Source organism: Drosophila teissieri, chromosome 2R (genome assembly GCF_016746235.2).
Source record: "Drosophila teissieri strain GT53w chromosome 2R, Prin_Dtei_1.1, whole genome shotgun sequence".
NCBI lineage: Eukaryota > Metazoa > Arthropoda > Insecta > Diptera > Drosophilidae > Drosophila > Drosophila teissieri.
Window position 1 is genome coordinate 8,939,176 of NC_053030.1, and position 27,375 is coordinate 8,966,550.

General features: G+C 45.4%; 11 protein-coding genes across 16 annotated transcripts; 5 read left to right on the top strand and 6 right to left on the bottom strand.

Annotated features, from left to right (window-relative positions):
* Positions 1–295: 295 nt before the first annotated feature.
* LOC122613994 (transmembrane protein 223) lies at positions 296–1,208 on the top strand. The gene is made up of 2 exons (XM_043788443.1): positions 296–790; positions 850–1,208. The coding sequence occupies exons 1-2, from the start codon at positions 388–390 to the stop codon at positions 1,140–1,142; spliced, it is 696 nt and encodes a 231-aa protein (XP_043644378.1). The 5' UTR covers positions 296–387; the 3' UTR covers positions 1,143–1,208.
* LOC122613995 (H/ACA ribonucleoprotein complex subunit 3) lies at positions 1,151–1,560 on the bottom strand. Its single transcript, XM_043788444.1, has 2 exons — positions 1,419–1,560; positions 1,151–1,356 (listed from the first exon to the last, which is right to left on the bottom strand). Exons 1-2 carry the CDS (start codon positions 1,470–1,472, stop codon positions 1,216–1,218), a joined length of 195 nt encoding a protein of 64 aa, XP_043644379.1. The 5' UTR covers positions 1,473–1,560; the 3' UTR covers positions 1,151–1,215.
* Positions 1,561–1,678: 118 nt separating this feature from the next.
* LOC122612471 (crossover junction endonuclease EME1) lies at positions 1,679–2,640 on the top strand. The gene has a single exon (XM_043786124.1). It carries the CDS (start codon positions 1,708–1,710, stop codon positions 2,635–2,637), a length of 930 nt encoding a protein of 309 aa, XP_043642059.1. The 5' UTR covers positions 1,679–1,707; the 3' UTR covers positions 2,638–2,640.
* Positions 2,641–2,772: 132 nt separating this feature from the next.
* LOC122612473 (transmembrane protein 170A) lies at positions 2,773–3,967 on the bottom strand. The gene is made up of 2 exons (XM_043786127.1): positions 3,573–3,967; positions 2,773–3,509 (listed from the first exon to the last, which is right to left on the bottom strand). The coding sequence occupies exon 2, from the start codon at positions 3,359–3,361 to the stop codon at positions 2,975–2,977; it is 387 nt and encodes a 128-aa protein (XP_043642062.1). The 5' UTR covers positions 3,362–3,509; positions 3,573–3,967; the 3' UTR covers positions 2,773–2,974.
* Positions 3,968–4,189: 222 nt separating this feature from the next.
* On the top strand, positions 4,190–6,472 carry LOC122612472 (deubiquitinase DESI2). The gene is made up of 5 exons (XM_043786125.1): positions 4,190–4,360; positions 4,650–4,833; positions 4,897–5,205; positions 5,491–5,579; positions 5,646–6,472. Exons 2-5 carry the CDS (start codon positions 4,696–4,698, stop codon positions 5,725–5,727), a joined length of 618 nt encoding a protein of 205 aa, XP_043642060.1. The 5' UTR covers positions 4,190–4,360; positions 4,650–4,695; the 3' UTR covers positions 5,728–6,472.
* Positions 6,473–6,701: 229 nt separating this feature from the next.
* On the bottom strand, positions 6,702–10,597 carry LOC122612283. 2 transcript variants are annotated; one of them, XM_043785780.1, is made up of 4 exons: positions 10,413–10,597; positions 9,707–9,769; positions 9,216–9,641; positions 6,702–9,162 (listed from the first exon to the last, which is right to left on the bottom strand). In XM_043785780.1, the coding sequence occupies exons 2-4, from the start codon at positions 9,764–9,766 to the stop codon at positions 6,856–6,858; spliced, it is 2,793 nt and encodes a 930-aa protein (XP_043641715.1). In that variant the 5' UTR covers positions 9,767–9,769; positions 10,413–10,597; the 3' UTR covers positions 6,702–6,855. The 2 variants fall into 2 exon arrangements, with proteins under 2 accessions (XP_043641715.1, XP_043641716.1); XM_043785781.1 differs by lacking the exon at positions 10,413–10,597 and adding an exon at positions 9,826–9,951.
* Positions 10,598–10,701: 104 nt separating this feature from the next.
* Positions 10,702–11,776, top strand: LOC122612284 (proteasome subunit beta type-5). Its single transcript, XM_043785782.1, has 2 exons — positions 10,702–10,938; positions 10,996–11,776. Exons 1-2 carry the CDS (start codon positions 10,792–10,794, stop codon positions 11,695–11,697), a joined length of 849 nt encoding a protein of 282 aa, XP_043641717.1. The 5' UTR covers positions 10,702–10,791; the 3' UTR covers positions 11,698–11,776.
* Positions 11,777–11,888: 112 nt separating this feature from the next.
* LOC122613559 lies at positions 11,889–12,458 on the bottom strand. The gene has a single exon (XM_043787780.1). The coding sequence runs from the start codon at positions 12,335–12,337 to the stop codon at positions 11,909–11,911; it is 429 nt and encodes a 142-aa protein (XP_043643715.1). The 5' UTR covers positions 12,338–12,458; the 3' UTR covers positions 11,889–11,908.
* LOC122613558 (pre-mRNA-splicing factor Syf2) lies at positions 12,453–13,376 on the bottom strand. The gene has a single exon (XM_043787779.1). It carries the CDS (start codon positions 13,270–13,272, stop codon positions 12,592–12,594), a length of 681 nt encoding a protein of 226 aa, XP_043643714.1. The 5' UTR covers positions 13,273–13,376; the 3' UTR covers positions 12,453–12,591.
* A 246-nt stretch (positions 13,377–13,622) lies between these two features.
* Positions 13,623–17,398, top strand: LOC122612168 (periodic tryptophan protein 2 homolog). The gene is made up of 10 exons (XM_043785601.1): positions 13,623–13,722; positions 13,775–13,887; positions 13,943–15,208; positions 15,267–15,606; positions 15,669–15,814; positions 15,871–16,018; positions 16,080–16,314; positions 16,390–16,551; positions 16,908–17,124; positions 17,183–17,398. The coding sequence occupies exons 1-10, from the start codon at positions 13,705–13,707 to the stop codon at positions 17,385–17,387; spliced, it is 2,850 nt and encodes a 949-aa protein (XP_043641536.1). The 5' UTR covers positions 13,623–13,704; the 3' UTR covers positions 17,388–17,398.
* A 1,283-nt stretch (positions 17,399–18,681) lies between these two features.
* LOC122612169 (glycine receptor subunit alpha-2) lies at positions 18,682–26,424 on the bottom strand. 5 transcript variants are annotated; one of them, XM_043785604.1, is made up of 10 exons: positions 26,382–26,424; positions 24,405–24,559; positions 23,703–23,779; positions 22,173–22,272; positions 21,939–22,093; positions 19,793–19,948; positions 19,372–19,736; positions 19,179–19,307; positions 18,981–19,085; positions 18,682–18,889 (listed from the first exon to the last, which is right to left on the bottom strand). In XM_043785604.1, exons 2-10 carry the CDS (start codon positions 24,464–24,466, stop codon positions 18,689–18,691), a joined length of 1,350 nt encoding a protein of 449 aa, XP_043641539.1. In that variant the 5' UTR covers positions 24,467–24,559; positions 26,382–26,424; the 3' UTR covers positions 18,682–18,688. The 5 variants fall into 5 exon arrangements, with proteins under 5 accessions (XP_043641539.1, XP_043641540.1, XP_043641537.1 ...); XM_043785605.1 differs by lacking the exon at positions 26,382–26,424 and adding an exon at positions 24,655–24,830 and having other exon boundaries at positions 19,191–19,307; XM_043785602.1 differs by lacking the exon at positions 26,382–26,424 and adding an exon at positions 24,655–24,828.
* Positions 26,425–27,375: the final 951 nt, after the last annotated feature.

Here is a 27,375-nt window from a genome sequence, read left to right on the forward strand (position 1 = left end):
TATGTTGCTGATAGGGCTGATTAACTGAACTTTTGATATTTGGGAGCGGAACCACTAAGTGTCCGTTGGAACTACACCAAGATCACCCCTCCCTTTCTCTTGCTGTGAACTATATTGTATTGACAAATAAAATAAGTCCGTTATAGTAATGTAAAGTTCCCGTGAAATTTAGTTATGTACGTTGCAAAAATCGTGTTAGTTTAGTTAAGTTCTCCAATTGGTGAACTAGTGTTCGGATTCAGTATGTGCCAGCCCTGAAGGCGGTAGGTAAAACTAGCTCCAGTTCCGGAGCTAGTGAACCAATGGCAATTGGAACAAAATAAACACATCTGTAGATTATAGGTTAATTTGTTTTATAATAACAAATGCAGAAAGTTTTCAATTGAGATGAGCAATCTGCTGAATTTCGCCTTGCGTCAGGGCGTTAATTCTATTAAGCGCCTTAGCCTCCAGAGTTTCAGACTGGCAGCTCCGGCCATTGTAACCAAAACGCCGGTCAGTTCCACGATAAAGAGGTTCTCTTCCCAAACCGCCCCCTTCGATGTGAATACCAGTGTTCCCAAGGACATAATACTTTTTAAGTATGAGAACCCGCGATTCTACCAGATGCTGAACTTTTTCGGAATCTGTCAGTTTGTTTTCTGGACATATCTCTCGCACTTCGCCTTCACGACGCTAAAGGATGCTCCGGTGGTGGAAAAACCCGGAGAGGATCTAAAGTGGTTTCAGCGTATAAATCTGGGCGATAATAAGTACAGAAATGGTATCACAGTCTGTAGTTTTCTGATAGGTGAGACTGCTTTACTACAATTTCGGCGAGGCTCAAATGAAACTCAACCAACATTTTAGGATATGGCATACTGTTTGCTGTCTGGATGTTTACCCTGCGCTCGGTGCGTTTTCTTATCTTGCGGAAGGGGGGTCAGAGCGTATCCTTTGTGACCTACGGACCTTTCAACCGGAATCGCATTATGACTGTGCCTTTGAAGTGCGTCTCCGCTGAGGAATCCCGGAACTTGGCCAGGGTGCAGCTACCCATTAAGGTCAAGGGCAAGACACTGTACTACGTCTTGGATATGCGCGGCGAGTTTCGGAATGCCGAGCTATTCGATTACACAGCGGGCCTTAAGCGTCGCATTTAAAGGCCAAGTTTGGTTGTTACGTAGCTTATTATTTGTAAATAAAGGTGTACACTAATTAAAACTAAACTGCGGCCTAGTAAATGGGCTCCGGTTTCTGGGTGAGCAGCAGTCCAAAGCGCTTCTTGATTGTGAGCCTCTGGCGCGAGTACTTATCCTCCGGCGAAAAACGTGCTGGGTGAGCAGACAGAGTTGGACGACCATCCTCGGTGCGTTTCTGGAAGATCAAGAAGTTGTGACTTTGCCGGCTTATAATCAAAACCTATGATAACAATTTACCTTCAAGGTGTAAACGCGATCGCCGTTTTCGTTAATCGTGTACATTAGATACATTTTTGAAGTTTTTGGATTGTTTTTCCGTGGTCAAAGAACCAGAAAATAAAACACGTGTGGCGTGCGTTTCAGTGTGCTACCATGCTTTGAAAAATTATAAGTGCTAATTAATCCATATGAATCGACTAGCCATGCTGCAAACCGTGGAATAAGTCCCGGCTAAAATCCGATTGTTATCGATTCACTTCCATCTCAAAATATATTTATTTACAATATTTGGCGGACATTTGTCACAATGTCAAATAAAGTGGACAAACTGCACAAACAGGCGTTACGGGAACAACAAAAGCGAATCAAGCCCGGAGAATGCATGAAATACGTGCGACTGGTCATAGATGCCGGATTTCTGGCCATTCCCGTTGGCCAGGAGACTCTGCAACAATTGAATGCGACGGATTTGAAGTACGAAATAAGGAGCTTGCCCGTGAGCCACTGCATCCTGTGGGAACGGAATGTGGGCCAGCAGACGATTGCTGTGGGCAACAGTCCCACTGGCCTGGATGAAGCTTGGACACCGGAAAACCAAGTGGTCCAATGGCTACCCGAAAGCAGCTTCCAAAAGGCAGTGAAGGATGAAAGTCTTGTTTGTCTGGGACCCCGATTGCAGGCTTCATTTCCGGACTGCCAGTACACTATTGTCCTACCAACGCTCCGTCATAGCAAGCATGGCAACTCGGCCAGCCAGGACGCTCTGATTGAAATGCAGTTGCTCCAGGAGCTGCACGTGGAGCAGCTCAATAAGCCGGAAAGCCAGGAACTAGTGGCCCTGCTGCAACGCTATACAAAAGCAATAGCCGAAGCCCCTTACAAGAAACAACGCAGCGAAACATTGGGAGGCTTCAAGAAGTATCTGGCCAACGACAAGAAGCAGTGCGTCCGAGTGGATCAGGGCAATGGATACGGACGTCTCTGGCAGCAGCATCTGAATCGACTGCCTCTGGTCACCCTAGAAGTGGCCGAGTCCATTATAGCCCAGTATCCTTGTCCCAAGAAACTGATTGATCAATTTTCCAGTGATCCACAGGCGGTCCAAAGTCTCGCCGATTTAAAGATCAAGCGCTGCAATGGACCTCAACCCCTTCACACCGAACGACGTATTGGAAATGTTCTCAGCAACAAACTGTATACATTGTATACTGCCAAGGACCCCAACACTCTGATCTAGGAAACTAAACTATAAGACTTTTAAAACTAAGTAATAAACAAATACTTTCTTAGCTTTAGAATCTGTTCATATATTGATTTTCTAAAATATGTACAATTAGAATTAGGTTTTAAGTTAAGAGCTAAATATTTTACATTATTTTCTCATCGTATAAGGTATAATTTAAAAATCACAATGTTCCTATACACATAGCTATGAATTCAATTAATTGTGGTTTGCACACCTGAAGAATTGATAATATGTCCGTTCGGAAGTCGGAACTCTGTGAACATTGGATTGGGCGCGATGAGGAGAATGAAGTGGTGGCCATGGCCAATGAAAAACTTCAGTCCGTGCTCTACAGCGTGGCCAGAATCCGGGTGAATCCCAGGCAGGCAGAGACGATGGTCTGTCCGAGGCCCCAAATCATGGCGTATATGGGCGACATCGGCAAACTGGAGGCGCGATGCACAAAGGCGATAACCGCACTGCTGATAATGCCGCTCGACGCCGGCGACAGGAATCCCATTACCAGGATCAGGATCGAGAAGAATCGTCCGAATTTGTGCTTCCGGAGCGTGAAGAAGGCAACCACGGCGGCGCAGGTGTGGATGAAAATGGAGGAGAACAGGGCCCACAGAAACACATGGTACCACATCTCGCGAAAGGTATTGAGACGCGCCTGTGAACGGAGTCCCATCACATCGGCGATGGTGTCCAACTCATCGGTGTCGTCCGAAAACATGGCTAAAACGTAGTCGATGCAAGTTAACGCGGTATCCCCCTAATTACTAGTTGCTAGTTATTGCTTTTCTGTTGGTCAGTTGAGTGCCCAGCCGCATGTCCGGTGGCGATTCCCTTCTTAAAGCATCTATCAGCCAATATTCACGGATCTGGAAAGCAGAACACTCCCTTCAGACTTCAGACTTGACCTCTTGGCATTTATTTATGCTCACGCCAACACATGTGTGTGCTATAAGCCACACCCACACCACATTCGCCGTATCCTATTGCCGGATTCAGGTTGCAGTCTTTTCCACTAGCTTGATCCTATATAGCATGGCCTAAACTTGCGGTTAGCACTGTAGTTTAGCAAATGTTTGGATTATTTTTAATTCGGTCAACAATCGATTGAACTTTCGTCACGGCACTCAATTAGCCCTCTGCTGGCGGCAGTGTATCCTTATTCGGCCTTAATTACCAGGCTACTGGTGTGTGACGGCCCTAACTCCACATTTTGAGCCCAACAAAGCACTTTTAGTGGTTTTAATTTAATTTTATATTGTTTTTGTCTGCGTTTTACTATGCCAATGGAAATGGAACATTTGGGAATGGGCCAGTTCTGATAAGCAAACAGCTGTGACTCACTTGCGAACTGGTTCGGGGCTTGAAGTGCAGCTCTAATAAACGTATTCGAAATGTCCGTATATAAGGAAGATATTCCAGTGGGAAAGCATAGATTTCTCAAGGTATTAGCTTTCATTAGTAGTGTTCAAATGCAGAGCTTTCAGGTTAAACCGATACTTATCGTTATCGAGCTGCAGTAATCGCCGAACTAGTTCCGCAAAAACTGTCTTGGCACAAGTGACAACTCTACAACCAATCCATAAACAAAAAAATTTTGTGTAAACGAGAAACAAAAAGCGGAAGTTGAAAAACAACACTTTAGCGTATAGTTTGGACCCTTATGATTTGTTAAGTTTCTGTTTTAGAAAATGGAATGCTGAGACAGCCCTGAACAGGTGTAAGTTCGCCTGTCGTCGCTCACTATGACACATTTCTTCCGAGACGAACCTACATACATACGTACATATGTACACATATGTATGCATGTATGTAACTGCATCCATATATGATACATGTATCTTACGCACTCTCGGCTATATACACACCATATATGCTGCATATATGTGTGAACCGTCAGTCTGCTGAAGTTAAAGCCTTCATTTAAAGTACACATGCGATGGATATATACATATTTTTAACCAGCATATGCTTGCGAACCGAGATTAATCAAAGGCCCCCCATTGCAGACTTCATATACTTCGAGCCCCACAAAACCAACGACGCATTTAATCAATGTTCTCCAACGGATTGCCGTGCAATCTGTCGTTTCCGAGCTGTCTCAGTGTACCAAAAGACGAGATCGGTAATGAAGAGCTCCTGCCATCCAATATGGGTACTCGCGAGCCTGTTATACTCAATGTCTACGATATGGTACGCCTACTCCGATTTCCCATTCCTCATCGCACAACTATAAGTGTAACCTTGCATTTGCAGTACTGGATCAACGAGTACACCACCTCAATCGGTCTGGGCGTATTTCACTCCGGCGTAGAAGCGTTTGGCACCGAATTCGCCTACGGTGGACATCCATTTCCGTTTACGGGGGTATTTGAGATCTCACCGCGGGATCACGACGAGTTGGGCGATCAGTTCCAGTTCCGGCAGAGCATCCAAATCGGCTGCACCGACTTCACGTACGAGGAGGTGCGACGAATCGTCGAGGAGCTGGGCAATCAGTTCCGGGGCGACCGATATCATCTCATGAACAACAATTGCAACCACTTCTCCGGCTCTTTAACTCAGGTGAGACATAAATCGAGGAAACTTTCCACTGGGTGGATCCAATACCTTTGCAGATATCAAGCAACATTTTGGGTGTGCTGATAAATGATTCACCGATTGTCAGATACGGTCAGTTACAACCAAAATTTCTTGTAGTGAATCACCTTAAAAGTAGGACATTACGAATGCATCTAATTCAATAAGAAAAACAATTGCTGTTTGGAAGAAACGAAATGCAAGCTTTAAAAGCAATAGAGTTGTTAATGATAATTCGACTATATCTGCAATGCCAATTACTCGTTCTAGATACTTTGCGGCCAAGAAATACCCAGCTGGGTCAATCGTTTAGCGCATTTCAGCTCCTGTGTGCCATTTCTACAAAGATGTTTGCCAAAGTAAGCCCACCTAAATGAAACAAAAGCCAAGTTTATGACTATTAACTACTTTATGTTGGTTTTTAGAGAATGGCTGACACCGAATGCCTTGCAGCAAAGCATTACCACAATCCAAGAACGCGAAGACTCCGACAACAGTCCCCTTTGAGACGTTACCTGACCGAAAATATGTCACTTGGCGACACACAAGCGATCATAGTTCACATCCAACAACAGTCCTAAGACCAACATTGTTAAGTTACACAGAGCGAAAAGCCGGGTTACTCATGTCACATCAATTTCCAAGCCAACAAAGCCCCTAAATAGAAAGCAACAACTATTATGAATAGACTTAAATTAGGCGAAATACATACATACTTACATAGAACATAACTACATTGAGACATACTTATACATAAATGCGAAGTGACTAAATTATTGGCTATTGTAATTTGTATTTGTAATATTACTATTCAGAATTAAGATATTATTAAGTGGCCGATAAATTTAAGTAGCAGGCGCCGTTCAGCAGCAGTGTCATTTATAGAATTTTAAATTAAATACGAAGACATCGAGAAATCATCATTAGGCACTTGCTAAAATTGTACTAACAATACCGCAGACATATTGGTGAACGATATCAAAATGTTGCCCAATTTACTTGTTTACTTTTGTCAGCGGTGGGGATTAGGTTTTTTTGAATCCCCGCCAACCATCGGAGCTCGATTATTGAGATGATTTCCTGGTTGATTTCGTTTACACAATTATACAGAGTTCATAAGCCGCATGTCTATCAAAACACCAAAATGATCTGTTATCAATAAATATATATGTACTTGACATTCTGATATTTACACATGCATAAATACTATTATTAAACATTTTTAAAGAAAAATATATTTTGATCGAAAACATTCGGTTGGGTTTGATTTTTAAGCGAGCGGGGTGGAATCAATATTAAAATATATTATTTGGGTTAAAAAGTGGGAGATCCAAGAAACCTAAATCGGTTTCTATCTATCGTAGAACTCTTCTAGAACTCAATTTAATCCAATCTCATATTTCATAATTTTAAACTAGATATTCTAACCACTTACGCTGAATTTAAAAAGCCAAACCCGTACAAACAACAAATTGGGTGTATAACTTTGTATTATATTTATATATTTTAGACCCAGATTAGATTCATCAGTTGGAAATAAGTTAACTTTTCTTTGTAGTTTAAAACTTGATTACAATTAAGATAAATATATAAGATTTGCTATGTACAATGGGCACCTCTGAGGGATTACCAAACTCAAACTAGACTCGAGACATTGTTGTAGAGGCCAACGGCAGACACCTCGTCCAGATCGATTTCATTGGTTGGAAGATTCGGATGAGGCCAGTTTCTTGGCCGATGGTTAACATGGGGCGGCACAATGGCCTGAAAGGTGGGGGACTGTAGCGGCCTGTAGGTTACCGCATCCACGTAGTCCCCTTGTCTCGGAGGAGCATTTGGTTGTGGTATCCTTCCCACGTATAGATCTTCACTGCGATAGAGACTCGCATTTGGTACGTAGCCGGAATGCATCCTTCTCTGCGGGGTTTGTGGGATCGGTGGACGGTGGGGCAGTTCGTGGAAGTAGGCATCTTTGGGTATGTGTCTCTCGGGCAGTCCAAACTGGCTGGCAGTCCGGTGGGGAATACTATAGGTGGGCGAAGGGTTCGAAGAGGTGCCCTCTATGTGGTGGAAGTTATTGTTCAAGCGGGAGTGTGATCGTGCCGCGATCACATGTGCCGTCTGGAAGTCCTGGCGATTGGAGTCAATGGTGTTTTGGAGTTGGGCCACCATATCCCTTACCTGCCCAGCATTCGGCTTCTTTAGGCACTTGATTTCACTGTTCCGAATCTCCACCTTACTCATATTTTCATTGCCATTTTGCCTCACTTCTGTTTCCTCGGCGTACTCCATGATGGGGTTGGAGTAAAATAAATTCGACATGACGGGATAATTGTCTTCTAAACACAGCGGCTGCCGTTTCATCAGATTGGAGATACCTGCCGCCTCGCTTGCCTGCTCCTTGTACAGCAGCTTGTCGCCTCCCATTCCCTCGGCAGTTTCATTGACAGCCGTCTCCTCTTTGCCCAGATCCGCGAAAGAGGCATCTTTCCGGAGCGCCTTTATCACGGAGTTCAGCATGTTCTCTCCTCTCCCAATACGCTGGTAGTACTTATTGTAATCTGGCTGAGGATTACTGCCTGTGGGGGATGCCTCCCAGTCCCAGCTATTGGAGTTCTGGGAGGGATTTGAGGTCCCACTGGAGTTCGGATAACGCCGCATTACGTTGGCATACTCGTCGAAATTGGGACTATTAACACTCTCTTTGTCGTCCCGTAGCTGGGCGGACTCTGCTCTAGGATGGGGATTATAGGGTGGCGATAAGGAAGAAAGCTGGTGCTTGTCCTCCTGTTCGCTGTCCCTTTCCATGATCAGTGTGGTTTTCTCTAAAAGGACTCCCAGTCTTTCGGATACTTTCAGGAAATCTAGCTTGAGTTCATCTAACTTCGAGTGCTCCAGTTGCGCCTCTGGTTCCGCCGCCCCTTCCACCTGGTCCTTATCCTCCTCTTCTGCATCTTCCTCTTCTGCAGCTTCATTGGAATCTTCATCGCTGTCACTATCCAGCTGGACCTCCGCTGATCGGTGTACTATAGCTTCCACTGCCTGATCTTCGAGGACATCCACACTCCGTGAGTTGGTGAGCCTACCACCTTCATGATTGTTTTCCAAGAGCTCTAGACTGCGGCATCTGGACATTGTTCTTTCGATCCTTGTGTTTTTGTTCTGCTGATCGAAGGTGGACCGCATAGGTTCACCTCTTCTCAGGAACTCACTGAGGTGCTGCCTCTTGCTCTCGCATCTCAGTCTGTCCTCGATCATCGTTCTTGTGAGCTGTTCAATCTGATCGTTCGTTTTGATTGCCAATGCCTGAACTTTGTGACCCAAACGTTCCTTGGTTTTGTGAACGTACTTCTTTAAACTCTTTCTATTGCAATTCAGTTTGTTTTCAATATGTCGGAAGAAGGGACCGCAATAGCATGTGTTGCCCACGCTGACCGGACCCTTGTGAATATGTCCTGCCAAGTCCAGGAAATATTGCTCCCCCGACTTAAGTGGCTCCTTAGGCAGTGTCTCCAGTTTTGGTGAGGGAAAGGCGCGCGGATCGGGAAAGTAATGGCAGCCATAGGGTGACCAGTTGATACCCTTGTCAACCACATCCCTTTCTCGATCTCTGTCCTTGTCCGACCTGCTGCCGCCCTCCTTGGGTTTCTCCTTGCGATTCCGTATCTTCTTCGGCGTGTTCAGGATCTCGATGATTTCTCGGTAGTTCTTCCTGATCGCTATGTGCATGGGACAGTCGCCTTGTGCGTTTTTAATGCCCAGCCGAGCATCTGCCTCCAGAAGAATCCTTGTGAGCTTTCTCCGACCCATGGCACAGGTGATGTGCAAAGCGGTGTCACCGTTCAGATTCGTCTTATTCGGATCGCAAAGGGCGGAGAGCAGGATTCGAGAGACTCCTGCATGTCCATATCTGCAGGCGGTGTGCAGCGGAGTGTCTCCATACTGAAATAACAGATTGTTTAAACAAGCTTATAATGGATATCACCCCCACTTACATTATTCTGGACATCGGGATCGGCGCCGGCCAAGAGTAGTTCCCTGGAGCTCTGATTGTGACCATTTTGAGCGGCCAAGTGCAGGGCGGACAACCCTTCGTTGTTGGCAATTCCCAGGGCGCTATTGTGTAGGGCTTCGATGGTCTGGTGCGCCACCTTCACCCTGCCCTTGTTCTTATCCTTGTCTTTGTCCTTCAGCCCCTTGGCTGGTTTTCCCACCCCCGAGGAAGCGGGTGGTGTGGGGGGGGCGCAGATCAATTTCACGCAGCGACTGAACCCGCGACTGGCGGCCTCGTGGAGCGGGGTGTTCCCCTGCACGGATTCCCTGGCCAATCGATCGGCATTGCTGAACAGGAGACCCTCAACCCGACGATCATCGCCAGCGGCCACCGCCTCGTGCAGCGAAGTCCAGTTGCTGGAGTCGGGCTAAAATCGGAATAGGGGTTACATCAGTGTAAGCTTGGTTGGTACTGGCAAGTGCCTTAACTTACCCCGGAGATCGCGTTCGGGAGAGCTTCCTGTTTCGGGATGCGGGAGGATCCATGCTGCATTGTCTGTGAAAGGATTTGAAGTTAATCAAATTCGTAAAATCATCACCTTATTCATTTACTTTGCAATCTAAATTTTGTAAGTAACCGTTTTTGCACTTCAAAATCAGAAAAAATCAAGACTAGACTTCTTCCTTACATAGCGAATAATTGTTTCATTGTGTCCTTGAATTTGAACCACGTTTGATCTTAAAAACAAGGAAAATCAGAAACAATGATAATATTTACATTTAAATGCATCTCATGTTATTTAGTGTAATAGCCGTTAGAACTATTTGAAAAGCCAAAAATTGTGTAAAGTATTTTATGCTTTGATATAACATTGCTGACGACAAAAGAGCTTACTTGACCTAGGATCAAATGAATATGATCTTCGATCCCATATTTTCTAGACGTGTATGCGCATGTGTGTGTGCCTCACGTAATGGCGTACCACGTAGTAATTGCCATTACAAATAAATGTGGGAGTTACCAAAAATGTTCAAATGAAGATCTCGTAATTTCAAAAACAGTCTTTGAGTGTAGTTTAATGATCTTTCTTCATTGCAAATTGATAAAACATGTATGGTTTCCTTTATGCTTACATTACATTTCTAGGCCTGAAAACCAGGTTTAAAGTACGCCTTGGTTTTCTTTATTCCCAACTTACTTTTCACTAATTTAAAATCCCGTCTACGGACCGTAATTTACTCATTGCAATGCGCCACTCTCACGTATTTACACATGTTTCAATTCGACTATTTTTCAGTGCCCGACTTTGCAATATTTGGCCAACGATTAGTGGAACGCCCAGAGTTAATTTGGCTTCAAGCCAGGCCTAAAAAGAGACTAAAAGAAAGCCAATCACAGGCAAAATTGGCAACAGGTTTCGATAAGGGTTGCCGTATCTTCAACAGCTATCGGTGAAGCCGATAGTCTGACTTATTGTGCCCAACCAAGTACGGTCACTCTTCAAGTAGGCAACGAATTTTGTTTGTCATCGGCATTTCGCATTCAACGTTTTCAATTGTTTTTAAGGAGCTTTAAAAATGGCTTTGGCTGAAATCTGCAAGATATTAAATGCTCCGTACATGAAGCCCACGGCCTGGTCATCGGCGGACATGGAGGAAGAGCAAAACGCGCTTACTTGCAATCTGGCCAATCCCTACACACTGGCTGCACCGCCATTCGAGAATGTATGTAGTTAACTGATTTTCTTAGAGAATCTACTTAACAGTTAAAAATCTTCTTAGCCCCTTCACAACCTCAATCAGATCCAGGCCAATGCCGACAAGACCGGCATCAAAATCAACTTCGATCACGGCACCACAACGTTGGGCTTCAAGTTTAAGGGTGGCGTCCTCCTGGCAGTCGATTCCCGTGCCACGGGTGGATCGTACATTGGCTCCCAGTCGATGAAAAAGATCGTGGAGATCAATCAGTTCATGCTGGGCACTTTGGCCGGTGGTGCTGCCGATTGTGTTTATTGGGACAGAGTCCTTTCGAAGGAATGCCGCCTGCACGAGCTGCGAAACAAGGAGCGCATCTCGGTGGCCGCCGCCAGCAAGATAATGGCGAACATAGCCCACGAATACAAGGGAATGGGTCTGAGCATGGGCATGATGCTGGCCGGTTACGATAAGCGTGGTCCTGGCCTGTACTATGTGGACTCCGAGGGATCTCGAACGCCAGGCAATCTTTTCTCCGTGGGCAGTGGGTCACTGTACGCCTACGGAGTCCTGGACTCCGGCTATCATTGGGACCTGGAGGACGAGGAGGCCCAGGAGCTGGGACGTCGCGCCATCTACCATGCCACCTTCAGGGATGCCTACTCCGGCGGTATCATTCGCGTGTATCACATTAAGGAAGACGGCTGGGTCAACATCTCCAACACCGATTGCATGGAGCTGCACTACAAGTACCAGGAGCAGCAAAAGCAGCAGGTCGCTAAGTAGAGTTTGGATTAAGGGAATATAAGATATTCAGTTTGTATACGTTTGAATTTCTTGGAATAAATAAACGTGCTAGAGACTATGTTGTGTGCTTCATCCAATACGAATTATACTTGTAATGAAAGGATCTCTTGTTTGTTTTACGGTAATTCTCTGTTGCATAGATTTAATAGTAGAAATTTCGGTTTTTTTTGGTAAAAATAAGAGGTTTAGTTTAGGTCTCCTGCTTATTCTTTTGTTGCTGGGAGATCATTTGCAATGTTTCCTTGTGGCGCACTTCCGCTCGTTTTTGCTTGAAAGTCCGCTTTCCACCCTTGGTTTCCACTCGCTTTCTTCGCAGGACTCCCCGTTCCATGGCGCTCCGCAGTTCCTGCTCGGCATCCAAGTGGGAAGGTATGTGGATCTGTCGGATCATGCGATTCCGCACCATGAAGTGATCAAAGGGGTGCTGACCGCCGTTGCGATCGAAGAAAACTGCATGGGTGAGTTCGCAGGTCATGTGTCCATCCGCCACATCGATGATCCCGGCCACGGAGGTCTCGTTGTGCAGATCGATCAGCACGGAATGACCCTGCAGCATTACGGGCCAGCAATTCAAGGTATTGGACACCAAATACTTCTCCCGCGCACTAAACTGCTGCATTTTTCCGATAGGTTTTAAAATAAGTATTTTGCTCTTGGAATCGGAGCTGCCAACTCGCTTTATAAGTAATTTTACACCTTTTAACTTCGATATTTACTCAACTATTAGACGGTTGTGTAAAAAAGTGTGTTATATTATAGGCGAATTTTATGTAAAGCGTGTATTATTGATAAGCAAAAATTATACGTACACAAAGTTCATTAGGTACTTTTCGGATTCTGATCTTAAGGTTAAGAAATAATAAAATACTAAACTTAAATAGCTGTTCCACGCTCCAGATTTTGTTTGATCTCGGCTGTATGCTCGCTGTAGAATCGGTCCAGCTTCTTGTTGAACTTGGAGTTCCTCTCATTGATGAAGTCCACATCCGCATCGTCATTGTAGATCCTCCTGCGAGAGTACTTCTTGCGACGCTCTATCTGCTGCTCCAGGTCTGTAACCATTTTGTTAATAGCACCTGGGGTGTCCTTCGTCCTCGAATGCAAAGAGGTGTGTGCACCACCGTAAAATGCGTCGCCGAGCTCCTCTTTCTGGCGCTCGTACTTTTCCATATCGCGGACAGGCATACTCTTGACCAATCTGTTGTACTGCCTGGCTGTTTGGGCTTCGTATGTGGAGAAACCAAGATCTGGGTTGTCTTTACGCTTCTTCTTTTTCTCAATGCGATCCGCATCGACCGCGGAGACTTCCAAAAGCTTTAGACGTTCGTAATCCTTGCCAGCTGCCTGCGCCTCCGATCGCGCCTTGTCGTCCGCTAGGATCCATTCCGCCTGTCGCTTGCGAGCCTCCCAGTTCTTGGGGAGCTTCTTGCGGGCGTCCTCTGCCACTACTTCCTGGTGGTTGTCCGTACGCGCCTCCTGGCGCTTCTTGTGCAGGTCCAACAGACGCGCCTTGCGCTCCGCCAACTTTTCCGCAGCCGTTTTTGTGGTCTCCATCGTTTGTTTGTTATTAAAACTTGTTTACTTTTTAGAAATTGTGAAAATGCGTTGCTTTGTTTTTTCGGTCTGCATTCGAGGTTTTGAGCCGCGTTGGCAGCACCAGTGAAAACATCTGTTTTGCAGCGCAGTACAGTAAAAAACAAGTATGAGAGCTGATGTAAATGTAAAATTTAATAGCTATAAAATCAACAAGAAGTTGGGGCAATGTTTTATTTTAATAATCATTTATTTGTTTTTGTTTTAAAATTCTTGAAAAGACGTTTCTTAATTTTCGCTCTGTTTGATGTTCGTCACCGTTGTGGTATATACCGCAGTGGGATCTAAAAACGCGTTAGTGCATTTCCAACTTCATGTGCTGTTTACCTCAACACGTGCGGGAGATTTTGTTTATATTTTAGCTCGTGGTTTTTGCTAAAAACCCGCTACAAAATGAAGTTTTCCTACAAAGTAATTTGTGCCAAATGTTATCACTACAGATTGCTAATGTTTGATTTCACAGTTTTCCAACCTGTTGGGCACAATATATCGCAATGGAAACTTGGTCTTCACACCGGATGGCAATTCGGTTATCAGTCCGGTTGGCAATAGGATAACGGTCTACGATTTGAAAAAGTGAGTTACCCTTTAAAATCCAAGGATTTTATTGATATATTAAATTCGTTTGCAGCAACAAATCGCGCACCTTGTCATTGGAATCGCGGTATAACTACACGAACTTGGCTCTTTCTCCAGATGGAAGTCTGCTGATCGCAGTTAATGAAAAAGGGGAGGCGCAGCTCATCAGCATGGTGTCCTGTACGGTGATACATCGTCACAAGTTCCAAATGGGCGTTCAGTGCATCCGCTTCAGTCCAAATGGGGCGTTCTTTGCCGTTGCTGTCCAGAACGTAGTGCTAATATTCTGTGCGCCCGGTGAGATCACCGGGGAGTACAATCCTTTCGTCCTGCGCCGAAAATTCCTTGGTGGATACGACGATGTCACTTGGCTGGACTGGTCTTCGGACTCTCGGCTTTTGGCCATCGGCTGTCGGGACAGCTCCACCAAAATCGTCGCTATCAACTATACAAAGAATTTCCGTACCTATAACCTAAGTGGCCACACAGATGCCATTGTGGCTTGTTTCTTCGAGGCGAACAGCTTGCACTTGAACACCATAAGCCGCAATGGTCAGCTCTGCTTGTGGGAATGCAGCCTGGCGCCCTCGGATTTAGAGGATGCTGAAAGGCCAAAGTTTGCTCCCCCTCAAAGGAAGAAGGAAAAGAAGGCAGTATCTGACAATGAGTCAGAAGATGACGTTGAAAACGTAGTGGAAAAGGATGCGTTAAAGGAGGAATCATCCAAAGAAGCTGAAGATGTCAACCATATAAAAAATGAGGAGGAGACGCAGGGTCATCCCTTCTTTTACAAGAAAATAACTCGTCATTATTTGGCCGACGAGCCGCGCAAAGAGCAGCGGGATGTGCAACTTACCGCGGCAAACTACAACACTCGTACCAAGGTTTTGGTGGTAGCCTTCAGTTCCGGAGCTTTCTACCTCTACGAATTGCCTGACGTGAACATGATTCATTCGCTGAGCATCTCCGACTATCCCATTTCAGCGGCCCTCTTCAACTGCACAGGTGACTGGGTGGCATTGGCTTCCCGGGAGATTGGCCAACTTCTGGTTTGGGAGTGGCAAAGCGAGCAGTACATAATGAAGCAGCAGGGACACAGCAGCGAAATGACCTGCATTGCTTACTCCTCGGATGGTCAGTTCATCGCCACTGGCGGAGAGGACTCCAAGGTGAAGCTTTGGAACACGCAGAGCAGTTTCTGTTTTGTTACTTTCAGCGAGCACACAAGTGGAGTAACTGGCATACAGTTCAGCAGGAACAAGAAGTTCCTGGTTAGCAGTTCCCTAGACGGCACAGTGCGTGCTTTTGATATCAACAGGTGGGTTTTTTAAAGGTCTTAACCGTGTGGTAAACCTAAACGCTTTTCTTTATTTCAGATATCGAAACTTCAGGACTTTTACCTCACCAAATCCTGCTCAGTTTTCCTGTGTGGCTGTGGATTACTCCGGCGAGTTAGTTGTGGCTGGTGGGCAGGACGTTTTCGACATCTTCCTGTGGTCAGTCAAAACAGGGAAACTGCTGGAGATCATCAGCGGCCATGAGGGACCCGTGGTTTCCATAGCATTCTCTCCAGTTGCTACCTCATCTACTTTGGTGTCTGGTTCTTGGGACAAAACCGTCAAGATATGGAACTGCTTGGAGAGCAACAGCGAGCACGAAACTATTGATGCTGTTTCAGATGTTACAAATGTTACTTTCAGTCCTAGTGGTGAAGAGGTATGTGTTGGAGTCATTAGTTCGACATTACAGTGGTAAATATTGCATTCTAACTCTTGCAGATTGCCGTGGCCACTCTCAGTGGTAATATAACCATTTTCGACATCAAATCTGCAAGCCAGGTTAGTGCTATAGAGGGTCGCAATGATCTGAGCGCAGGACGCCTGGAAACCGATATAATAACAGCGGGAAAGAACGCTCAGGCAAAGTGAGATGACCTCAAATCTAGAATAAGTGTTATGTATTAACTGACTCTCCTCCTAGTTATTTTTCCACCATTGAGTACTCAGCGGATGGAGAGTGCATACTGGCTGCTGGCAAGTCTGCGAACATATGTATTTACCATGTTAGGGAGGCTATACTTCTGAAGAAATTTGAAATCACACAAAACCACAGCTTAGATGGACTTAATGTAAGTACTCAAAGAAATCGTAGACTAATATCCTTGCTCACACTTTTTACTTCGTTCCCAGGACTTTATCAGTCGGAAACATTTAAGTGAATTCGGCAACATGGCTCTGGTGGAAAACCGCGAAGAGCTGGAGGGTGGCAGGGTGGCTATCAGACTGCCGGGGGTTCAACGGGGAGACATGTCCTCCAGGCGATTCCAGCAAGAGGTTAGGGTGTTCTCCGTAAAGTTCTCACCCACGGGACAGGCATTTGCGGCTGCTGGAACTGAAGGACTCTGCATATACGCCTTAGATAAGGGTAGGCTATAACAATAACATAATAGTATAACATAATAGTAATTGAAATATTTAATCTACCATTTTTACTGTTCAGGTGTTGTCTTCGATCCCTTCGATCTCTCCTTGGAAGTTACACCGAAAGCGGTCCACGAGTCCCTCAAGCAGCAGAATTACACCAAGGCGTTGGTCATGTCCCTCAAGCTAAACGAGCCCAATTTGATTGCCCTAGTGCTGGAGCGAGTGCCGTATAAGGACAGTGAGTACTATGCTAAATCGCCTGCTGCATTCAGGGGCCAGTCCTTGTCAGTTTTGGCAACCTTCATCGCTGCCGCGACTAAAAATAGCGGCGACACACTCCGCCGTAGGGGCGGTCGCCACTTGCCCTGACTTCGTTCTCCGATCGAATGTGCAAATTTGCACTTTTGCTGTGTTAATAAACAGTTTCAAGGTCCTCGCCCCAACTCTTACCTTGGTTAATAACCCCTTCCAATACCGCTTGCATACGAACTATAATAGTACATGCAAATGGCTTGCCATAAACAGCTTTGCCAGCACGTGTCTGCATTGCATGCATATTGAGTCCTTGCTCCTTTCGCTTTTTCGCTTTTTCAGTCGAACTGGTTTGTGCGGATCTATCGCCGGAGTTTGCCCAGCGACTGTTGCAACAATTGGCCCGTCATCTCCAGTCCACGCCTCACATAGAGTTCTATCTGCAATGGAGTTGCTGTCTGCTGACCAAACACGGAAACCAAGATGGAGTCTTTCAGCACACGGGATTGCTGGCACTGCACGAGGTTCTTTCGCGTAAATACGAAATGCTTAACAAAATGTGAGTGTAATTGTTTTAGTTGTGCACAGAAGTCTCACCAAGGGGTTCATATTTTCAGCTGCGACTACAACAAGTACACGCTGAAAGTACTTCTGGATAGAGCTGACAAGTCGGAGCAGGAAAATGATGGCAAAACCAATGCGACGGAAGAAGATAGTGATGAGGAAATGCTGTTAATCAGGTCGAAGGACGACGAAAATGGGCAGTCGCAGTTTAGCGATGAGGAGGAGAGTGACAGCGGTTCCGAAGAGGAGATGGTTTGAATCCAAGCATACCACCTATTTCCTTGTTATTTAAATCGACGAATAGTTTGTTTGATAGATGTACGCGCCTTGTCTTTTATTAAGAATAAATTTAAAGCTTTCCGATAACATTATTAGAGGGTTCACTGAACTACGAATAGCTGAGTGAACAACAGAACTTAAAAATGGAAAGAATACAGATATTTATATAAACTTAAATTGGTACAGCAGTTACAATCCTAGATAAATATATGCATGTAATATATAGTAGTGATGTAATATATTTACATAGTGTTTGTATTTTCATATCAAATATAAACTCGATTTAGCTTAACAAATATATATTTATATGTTTATAGTTTCAAAAATTATGCCTGATGTGCGCTGTTTGAACTACAGGTCAATTTTAGTATTAGATGTAAAAGCCACAGCTCTAATGTTTGCATTAAAATGCGCTATAATGGATAAATAATTCTAAATATGTATGTAAAAATCTCTAAAAGCATTCACTGTTCGTTTCGTTATTTGTATTTACAATCCAAATATCCTTAGAGGCCATTGTATTATTATCTCCGTAAAGCACCAATTCCATATCTTGGCGGATTTGCTTAAGCCTAATACAAAAGTTCAATTAAAATCGTTGCCCAAGATGATTTATGCGTGTAGCTCGCAATTGTAGAGAGTGTATACTTTGAAAGTAGGGACCACCCTTTCGATTGTGGGTATTGTCACTAGCACAGTGATATACGTTTGTTTGATATCCGGTGTATATAAGGCAGAACTAAACTCAAATTTGGGTAGTCGTTGTGGGATCTTGGTTAATATAGCGAATATATAGAGTAGCGAAGCAATCCATCCTGTGGGAGTGCGCGGTGTCCGAAAGAGTTACGTACGTGTTTAGTTCTGCGGTTGAGGCATAGATTTAAAATAATGTGGGGGATATATCGGTATTGTTCGACGCTAGATCGGATTTGTACAAAGCAAATACTCAAATGAACAATACATATTCTCTGTGAGCAAATAGTCCATAACTAAGCTATACACTCAGTACTGGCATTTCGATGTACCCGATGGTTGTGTAGTAATACCCATGCACCTATTACATATGTAGGTAACTGTAGACTTTCCTTGTGGTTTCTTGTACTTTGATGACGTGAAGCAGCTACATAGCGCCGTTTCCAGATATGAAGATCCAAAGACCTAGCGTCACTGGCATTGCACCTGGCTCCAATTCCAGTCCAGTTGTAGTTTCATCAGCAGATTCGCGTTTGTTCGACTTTTTAACGGAGTCCAGACATGTGCAGTCTGGAGCTCCCCAAATCCTAGGACGACTTCATCAGCAGAATCGGCCAGTACAGGAGCACAAACACAAAGAACAGGATGGGGAATACGGCGCGGGACACCTTGTCGATCTCCCGCCACATGATCTTCTCCACGCCGGTATCCGTATCCGTCCACGCCACGGAAAGTAGACTCTGACGTCTTGCTGGCTTGGGCGGTCCTCCGTTTCCCTGGAGCGAGGTCTAAGGAGTTACATATAGGAGTATATATCGCTTGTGTGACATGTGCCCCTGTTCGCCCACATATCCATATGAGTGGTTAATAATAGCTCACCTGGCCCGGCGTCGTGGGCGTCTGAGTGGCCTTCCGCGACCGCACCGCTCCGCCTTCCCAACTGGCCACCGTCGCACACTGACCCTTCTCCATGTTGCTGATGCGCTACGCGAGTCGAATCGAAACGAATCGAATCGAAATCAGAACGACAAGAAGGTGGCATTACTTATTAAAGCGATATCCCCACAGCTGCCTTACCATGGGCAGTACCTTGGGTATGCGGTTCACCTGGTACTGGTACTGCACGTCCAGCACTTTCACCACCACGAACTCGGCCAGGGCGGCGAACACGGACAGCATGCACCCGGCCATCCAGAGGTCCAGGGCCTGGAAAAGGTGAAATTAACCCTCTATGTTCGAGTTAGGACCGCAAGTTGAGTAATGAACCCACCTTAACGTAGGCGACTGGCGGGATGTCGGCGCCCGTAAACATGGTCACCAGGGTCAGCATGCAGGTCACCAGGAGCGTTACCCGCCCCGGAATGGCGTCCAGTCCCAGCCAGAAGCTGAACCAGGACAGCATCACCACCAACGATGAGGGGGCGAAGGTCTGGATGAGGTGGTGGCCAATCTGGCGCTCGAAGCGGAAGTACACGGTGAGGCGGGAGAAGTTGCCCACCTTCTCCGGCATGTAGCCGTCGCTCTCCTCCAGTTCCAGCGGCTGGCCCAGATTGTACTGCAGCAGCTTCAGTTCCGGATTCAGGGTCACCCCGGAGTCCGACCAGCGCAGCTTAACCTTCTGATTGTTCGACGAGACTTCGGAAGTGGAAATGTCGTCAGATAAAGCTGCCATGGGGGGCCTACAAACTTACAGCTCTCGATGTAGATGGGACACACCTGGATGTCCATGGGGTACAGCTGGAACTCCATCTGGCAGGCGATGATCGCGTGCATCCGGGCCGCATAGCGCACCGTCTTGTTCTTGTAGAGCGTCACCGACGTGAACTTGTGGGTCAGTGTCGCTATTTCTACAACGAAAAGACATCGAGAAGACGTTGCAGAGATGCGGAACAAATGGGTTTTGATTAGAACTATGGCATTGGCATCGATAGACTCATTTCTTGCGCATTTCGGTGGTGGTTCAGTGGTTGGGTGGTGGTCAATTGGTGGTCAGTTGGAGGTGCCGTGATGCTGATCTTGCTCGTGATCACCTAACGTCTAGGTTAAAGCGCGATTATCTACTAACGACGAATGAGTTGATGTTTCGTTTTATTGAATAAGAAAATTGAATCTATCAAAATTAAAGATAACAAGAGAGAATGCTATAGTCGAGTTCCCCGACTATCTGATACCCGTTACTCAGCTAGTGAAAGTGCGAAGTCTTCAGCACTGACAGTTTTTGGCGGTTTGTGGGCGCTAGAGTGGGCGTGGCAAAAAGTTTTTTGGCAAATCGATAGAAATTTAGAAGACTAATACAAAAATGAAAAAATATCAAAACATTTTTCAGAAGTGTGGGCGTAGCAGCTTTGGGCGGTTTGTGGGCGCTAGAGTGGGCGTGGCAAAAAGTTTTTTGGCAAATCGATAGAAATTTAGAAGACTAATACAAAAATGAAAAAATATCAAAACATTTTTCAAAAGTGTGGGCGTGGCAGTTTTGCGCGGTTTGTGGGCGTTAGAGTGGGCGTGGCAACATGAATCGACAAACTTGCGCTGCGTCTATGTCTCAGGAGTCAGTATGCTTAATCTCAACTTTCTACCTTTTGTAGTTCCTGAGATCTCGACGTTCATACGGACAAAAACTTAAATATTTTACAAGTGAACGGATCTCAATCTACTTGCAGATGCTATAATGATTTCAAACAATAAAGTATATATAAAAGAACGACATGCGTAATAATTTTCAAAAATTATATTATTTGAATATCCAAGACTGACTGGTGCTTTACAATCGTGACTGGGGATATAAACAAGGCTGACCGATTTGGAATCGATTTTTGTTTTGTAAATGTTGACAATGGCAACCCAAAATGGAAAAAACCGAATTGCCAACGGGGTGCACACGTGATTCCAAGGTGAGATCTTATCAGGACCCCGGGTGCAACTGCAAATTTTCGTTTTCGTTTTCGGATTCGGAGCGTGGGCGATGGTCCTGACCATGGCGGTGGTGGACTACGGGTGGCTCTACGGTGGATTGGAGTGTCCTGTTTCGACCATGGCATTGGAACCGGAATGGACTTCGTGCGTGTAATGAGGGCCGCTAGTGGGCGGGTCCGGTATTGGGTGGGGAAATTATAAAAAAACTTAAATGTACACTGGTTCTTTCGCTAGGTGTGCGATGTATGGATATATATACACACAAGGAACTGAATGGCACGAGAAAAAACACTTGATTCAGCCAGTAGGTAGTCGGTATATAGATATAGATAGATTTCGAAGAATGTTGAATATACAGGAGACATTGGATGGAAGTTATGCGCTGATACTGATACTGAAACTGATATTGATACTGATACTGAAATCGATTTCGATGGATTTTGGCAAAAACAGAAACACAAAAGTGGCAAACACAGATCTAGAGTCAATTTGATATACTTATATCTTTGTCTAGATGAAAGTTTTTCGAATCTCTTTCACCCTTATTGCGTAGCAGGGAAGTGGACGCAACATATGGACTTCCGTATCCTATGCAGAAGTATCGGTATTGTTAGTTCGGGAATTGTTAGTCGGTGGATTAGTAACCGGTGGATTAGGAAAAAACAAACAAACAAAGGAAACAAAACAAAGTAATTCGTTACTATATACAAACGGTCCACACTTATAGAGTTTAATTAGACACATAGGGTGATGAGCTCAGCTGGACAAAGTGCATGAATCCCGGTCCAAGATACGTAAAACACACAGATATCAACACACACACTAATCGACTAATCTCAACTAGTCAACTAATCGAACATGAAGCATTCGCATACTACATACACACACATAGTCTATGGGGTTGAGTAGTGGGGGTGGACGTACCGGCAATTTTGGAATTTAGAAAGTACGGATCCGGCTGCCAAAAATTCTCAAAGACCTCTGGAAGCAGCGTCACGTAGTCGTCGCCCTCCTCGAATATGTCATCTGGGATCTCCAGACGCGACTCCAGCCAGCGCTGATGTATAAACATGTCTACTCTGAAAATGTACACAGTATCGCTATATGCTCCATTACGATCCTCCGATCTGAGGTGTCTCCGGGCGCGACGGCACTTACCTAAAGTCCATATCCTCTACGTTAATTGAGTTAATATCTACAACGAATATGCTAAAGTCTACTATCACTGGGGAGCCCTTCTTCGAGGGCGGTCGTATTTCTGCAATAAATCAAGGCGATCTCCGGTTAGCCACATTTGGTGTGAACACTTTATTCGCACAATCACGAATCACAATTACCCCAGCCCATCCCACTGAGAAATCCGGAGGAACTTTCGTGCGCGAATTCATTTTAAAGGGGCCTCCGTCTGGAATCCCCCAAAAAACCGAGGATGCCCCCAACTCCAACTCCCTAACTCCCGATTTCCCCACCAAGTTCAGGGGCAGCCCACGGTTTTCATGCGTATTACACAACCCGCGAAAATCGATAGAAATAAAGGTGTTGATTAGCTCCAGCAATTGCCTCGAATGAGGAAAACACGCCTCTCGCTCATTTTGGTGAATTATTCATACCTTTGCCAACGGCTTCTGACCCACCAAAGCAGCTATTGCATAAGTTTGCAATCCGATACTATGCGATTCTAATACTTACAATTTTGACCATACTTTATGAATATTATATATTATATTTAAGTAGAATACTTTCAAGACTTGGAGCTTGCTCAAAAAAAGTAATACATCAGATAAAGGTGTTTCAAACTTGTTATTCGCGTACCGCACTAATTGGCATTACAATGATTTTAAGTGGATAACCATCTGTTTCTTTTCAATATATGTACATATCTGCTTAAAGATTTATTACCCACCGCTTGCCAGTCGTTTATTTTTTCGCACAAAATGTACTTAATTGTGTTGAGTAATTTATGGTGAACATTAAGTTTAGTGAACTTTAGTCGTTTTGGGTGCAAGCCAAAAGAAAAGGAACTAATAAGCGAATAATTTGATTGGTACACCCCGTACTCATAATCATACAATTATGCGGGTGAGTTTCGGTAGAATGTTTCCGTTTAGCATGAAGCATTTTACGAAGTAATGTAAGTTTAATGCCAGCTCTCCTTCAGATCCTTAGATTACACAAATTCTTCGGCAATTCGGGCAGGCAATTGGCGCCGGAAAATGTTATTTTGATTTTAATCGATCGTAATGCCGGATGACGTCAAAAGCCCCGCCCGGGAGCCTGGGGGGACCCCGTAGCTCCTAACCCATACCCCGTAATCCGTAACCCTAACCTAGTATGCCATAGACGGAGGCCCTGAAATTCGCCGCGCCGCGTCACGAAACGAGCGGAGAGGAAAAAGAAAAAAAGCTAAAACGGTGAAGAAAAACCCCGAACACGCATATCCATATCCACATCCATGCCCACGGTTGGCGGTTTCATGGTGCAAACAAATCAGAAATCAGAAATCCGAAAGGAAAAAACGGCTGTGGGCAATCCGTAGCAATTAAACACAAAAGGAGACCGCATCGAAAAGGACACCTCCGAGGAGAACGATTCACCCCGTATTGCATCGGGGCATTGGGGCATTGGGGCCTGTGGGGGGCTATTAGGGGGCTTTGCTAGGGGCACAGCTATGGGTGGAGTTCAACTTACCCTTGACATAATTAGGCGGAAGAACTACTCGCGGCTTGGCTGTGTAGTTCATGTGGGCTTCCGTGGCTTCGCTCAGCCTGCAAAATGAGCAGCACAAAACAAAAGGGGGAAATTCAAATGCAGTTCCTTGTGGGAAGTACTTGGTTGGGTTGGGGATTGGGTGTTTGGGGGTTGGGGGGTTGGGGAAACCCCACCTCACAGGGGTAGTCCTTTCGCCTGATGTCTGCCACATGCAACTGTAGCAAACTTTGTCAATTTAAGTCTGAATTTGAAATTAACTTCCTTCGTGCTGGCCGGCGCTTCGATTCCATTCGATTCGATTCAGCTCGGCTAGGCTCTGTTCAGTTCTGTGCTGTGCTGTGCTGTTCTGTTTTGGTGTTTAACCTCCTGGCAGGCGAGTAATAACATTAGTTTCCTCCGCTCCAGTCGGTCGCATATGCCGTGCAGGATTCTCATTTGACTGTGATCCAATTGACCTTGCTATAGGTATTTCGAACCGAAATCAAACTAAACCGAACCGAACTGAACTGAACTGAACCGATTTGCACATTTGGCAGGACGAAGGTTCCCCTTGAACTGGAAACGATTCTGGGTCTGGGATAAGTTGGGGTTGCACTTGGCGGACTCGAAACTCCAGATGGTATAAGGAATGGGAATGGGTATGGGGAATGGGCATCGGGAGTCGGGGTAACTCGAGCTTACCACATCAGTATGAATCCCAGTCCAAACGATATGAATGCGTTTGTGTTGAATTTGTCGAGCATGATGTTGGGGCGACGGCACGGGAAAGGATTTGTAACACACAGACCTCAAATCATCTCACTTTACACCGACGTGGGAATTTCATAATTCGGTTTCTGTAACACAATATTTTCAATCATTTGCATTGGCTCGCCTTTGGTATTCGCAACTTGTATTTCTCTGGACTGCTGTAGCTTGGTCTGGTTCTTACATTTTGTTTTGATTGGGATTTACTTGGCTCTCTGGCGGTTTCTTACTTTCTTTTTGCCCGCTTTTCACTATATGCACGACACACTATATACACTGAACAAAAGATACATTCGTATATATGGAGAGCAGAGATCGCACATAGACGGGGTCCTGGTTGGGGCCAACTTAATCCGCAAGGTTTTCCCTCCGACTCGGCTGCCGTTCGGAACTCGAATAAACAAGAGCCGAGTTCGCGCGCCGAGTGAGTGATCATCTAGATACGAGTATCTGTATCCGCATCTGTGATATGTGGACTTGTGGATTCCACGCTCGGTGTGTGGGCGTGCGATTGCGGATTGCTGTCGTAAAACGGTATCTACAGTGGTCACTCGCGTTTACTTTCTCTAAGTGCAAGTGGAACTAAGATTAATATCGTAAGAAAGAGTAACGAATAAGAGCTACAAAGGCTGTTGAAATGGTATTCCAATAAATGGAAATAAAGTACATTCATTTACTAAAGTAGTTCTAATCATAGTACTGGACATATTTTTAAGACAATTATTTCAAAGTGCTAATCATATTTTTCCAAAGAAATACTGTGTTTCCCTAGCCACAGAGCTTCCACTGTACGTACGGACGCATAAGGGTCGCAAGGAGCTGGAGCGGCGGAGGAGAAGGAGGAGGAGGAGGAGCTCTGCCGGCGGTCAAGGCATGGCATAATGCTGATGTACTGGCAATTGTCCCGGCCCCGGCACAGGGCACACAGCACAGAGCACACTTCTCGCCAAGATTCAATTGAATCGCGTGCCAATTTTACTTAAGTCGCTGAACAGACAGACAGCTTTTACGGTGGCCGGTGTAACAGCTCAATCTATGCGGCTATTTATGCGACCGATATCTGGCAGATACCAGTGTGCGGATTTCCCAGATGCACGGGGAGCGGACAAGGGGGGACAGTGGGCTAGATGGATAGATCGAGGGTTTCAATTGCAGGCTTCCTGGCCAGCAGCACACACATAATTGCATGGACATCCACTTCCTATAAATTACTTTCTGCGGCTGACATTGGCAATGGCAATGGGTATTTTCGCGCAAATTAAAAATTCCACTTCCAGATCTGCCAGCTCTCGGGAATACGTATGTAGATCTGTAGGTAGTATATAGAAGTGCGGCTGTATGCAGATCGTGAGATGAACCGTATCCGGCTAGGCCCGGCCCGACCACTTGGGAAGTGGTGTGGACACACACAGATAGGGATCTTGCCTAAATCACTCACACCGCATGTCATAACGTTGATCTCACATCTCACAGATACTGTATCTACACACTCGCCTGAATGATGGGCTTCACTTTGATTGAAAACACGCACTAACTCTCGGATGAGTCGAAATGAAAGCCATTAATATTCATGCGCCGGATCCTGCCGGGCGGCTATGTTCAAAGATCCAGCTCGGATTGAAATTAATGGAAGTTTAAAATGGCCCAACATGCCGCCGCATTTCGTTATATAAACACCAGGATGTTCGATCCCCAGCAATTACGATTACATTAATTATGTAGTTAGGGGCATTTACATTAGTAAATGCTCCAGCGGGGGGTCGGCTCCGTTTTCCGAAAGAACGGCCTAAAATTGCGCGACTTTAACGCCCGCCTCACGCGAACTCCACCGTACACCATACTCCATGCACCATCGTGTCCCAAGCCATATTATTCAGATATGTATTATTATATTATTATATGGGGAATTACCGCGCTGCGGGAACGACGCGCGCCCGAGTCCGTTCGCCTTCGCTCAGGAACTAAACTGAACTAAACCCAACTCAACTCAACTGAATGGAGCGGAGCGGAACTGAGCAGTGAAAATACGCGAATTTCTTGGCCGCTCGCCTTGCCAACTTTAATACGACATACGAAAAAATCCCCAACGTTCTGCGGAGGCTCAGGCACGACAACCAACTGTAACGGGTTTCCACTTACAGTGATGGGAGTTGGGTTCGGAATGAGTCTGGCTATGGGCTATGGGCTATGGGCGATGGCCGATGGGGGCCTGGAAGGACGATTGCATGGGCATGGACATGGGCACGGGCGCGGGCCCTCGGTTCGCTTGCAAATTGGTGTTGGGTTCCCTGGAAGTGTGTTTGGGATTTTCTAATCCCCATGCCCACACCCGCCATGAGAGTGATCAAGTGTAATTTCCAATAGCTGCCACAAATCCATCATTACCATAATCATCGTACATGTGTAATTATAAGTAGCAGAACATTAGTCCTAATAATATTATTAATAATAGATAAAAACTGAAATTTTGAAAAGGTTATCTTTCGGGTTTAGGTGTTCCATGACATAGCTATGATCTTTAAGTGTGTTCTGCATAGAATAAGTATTGGAATGCATAAAGTAATATCCTAATATCCAATATCCCTAGCTATTTGTTGACTGACATCCGTTGGGTTTTCCAACGAGCTGCATGCGAGTTGACTTGAAAATTCCACAAAGTAACCAAAACATTAAACAACTGCCACACCAGGCTAATCCCCACCTGCCACTAACCAGTGCCCAAGGGCTGGAAACGAGGCCTGAATGGGCCCTCCGACCTCAAACCTCGTGGGAAATTTCTATATGACTGTGTAAATACAAATCGCGTTTGTAGGACCGACTTTAATATATAGTAGCGCACTGACACAGACATGTCGTGCATATAGTTGATGTAGGCGCTACTGCGAGCTGTACAGTACATATGGAC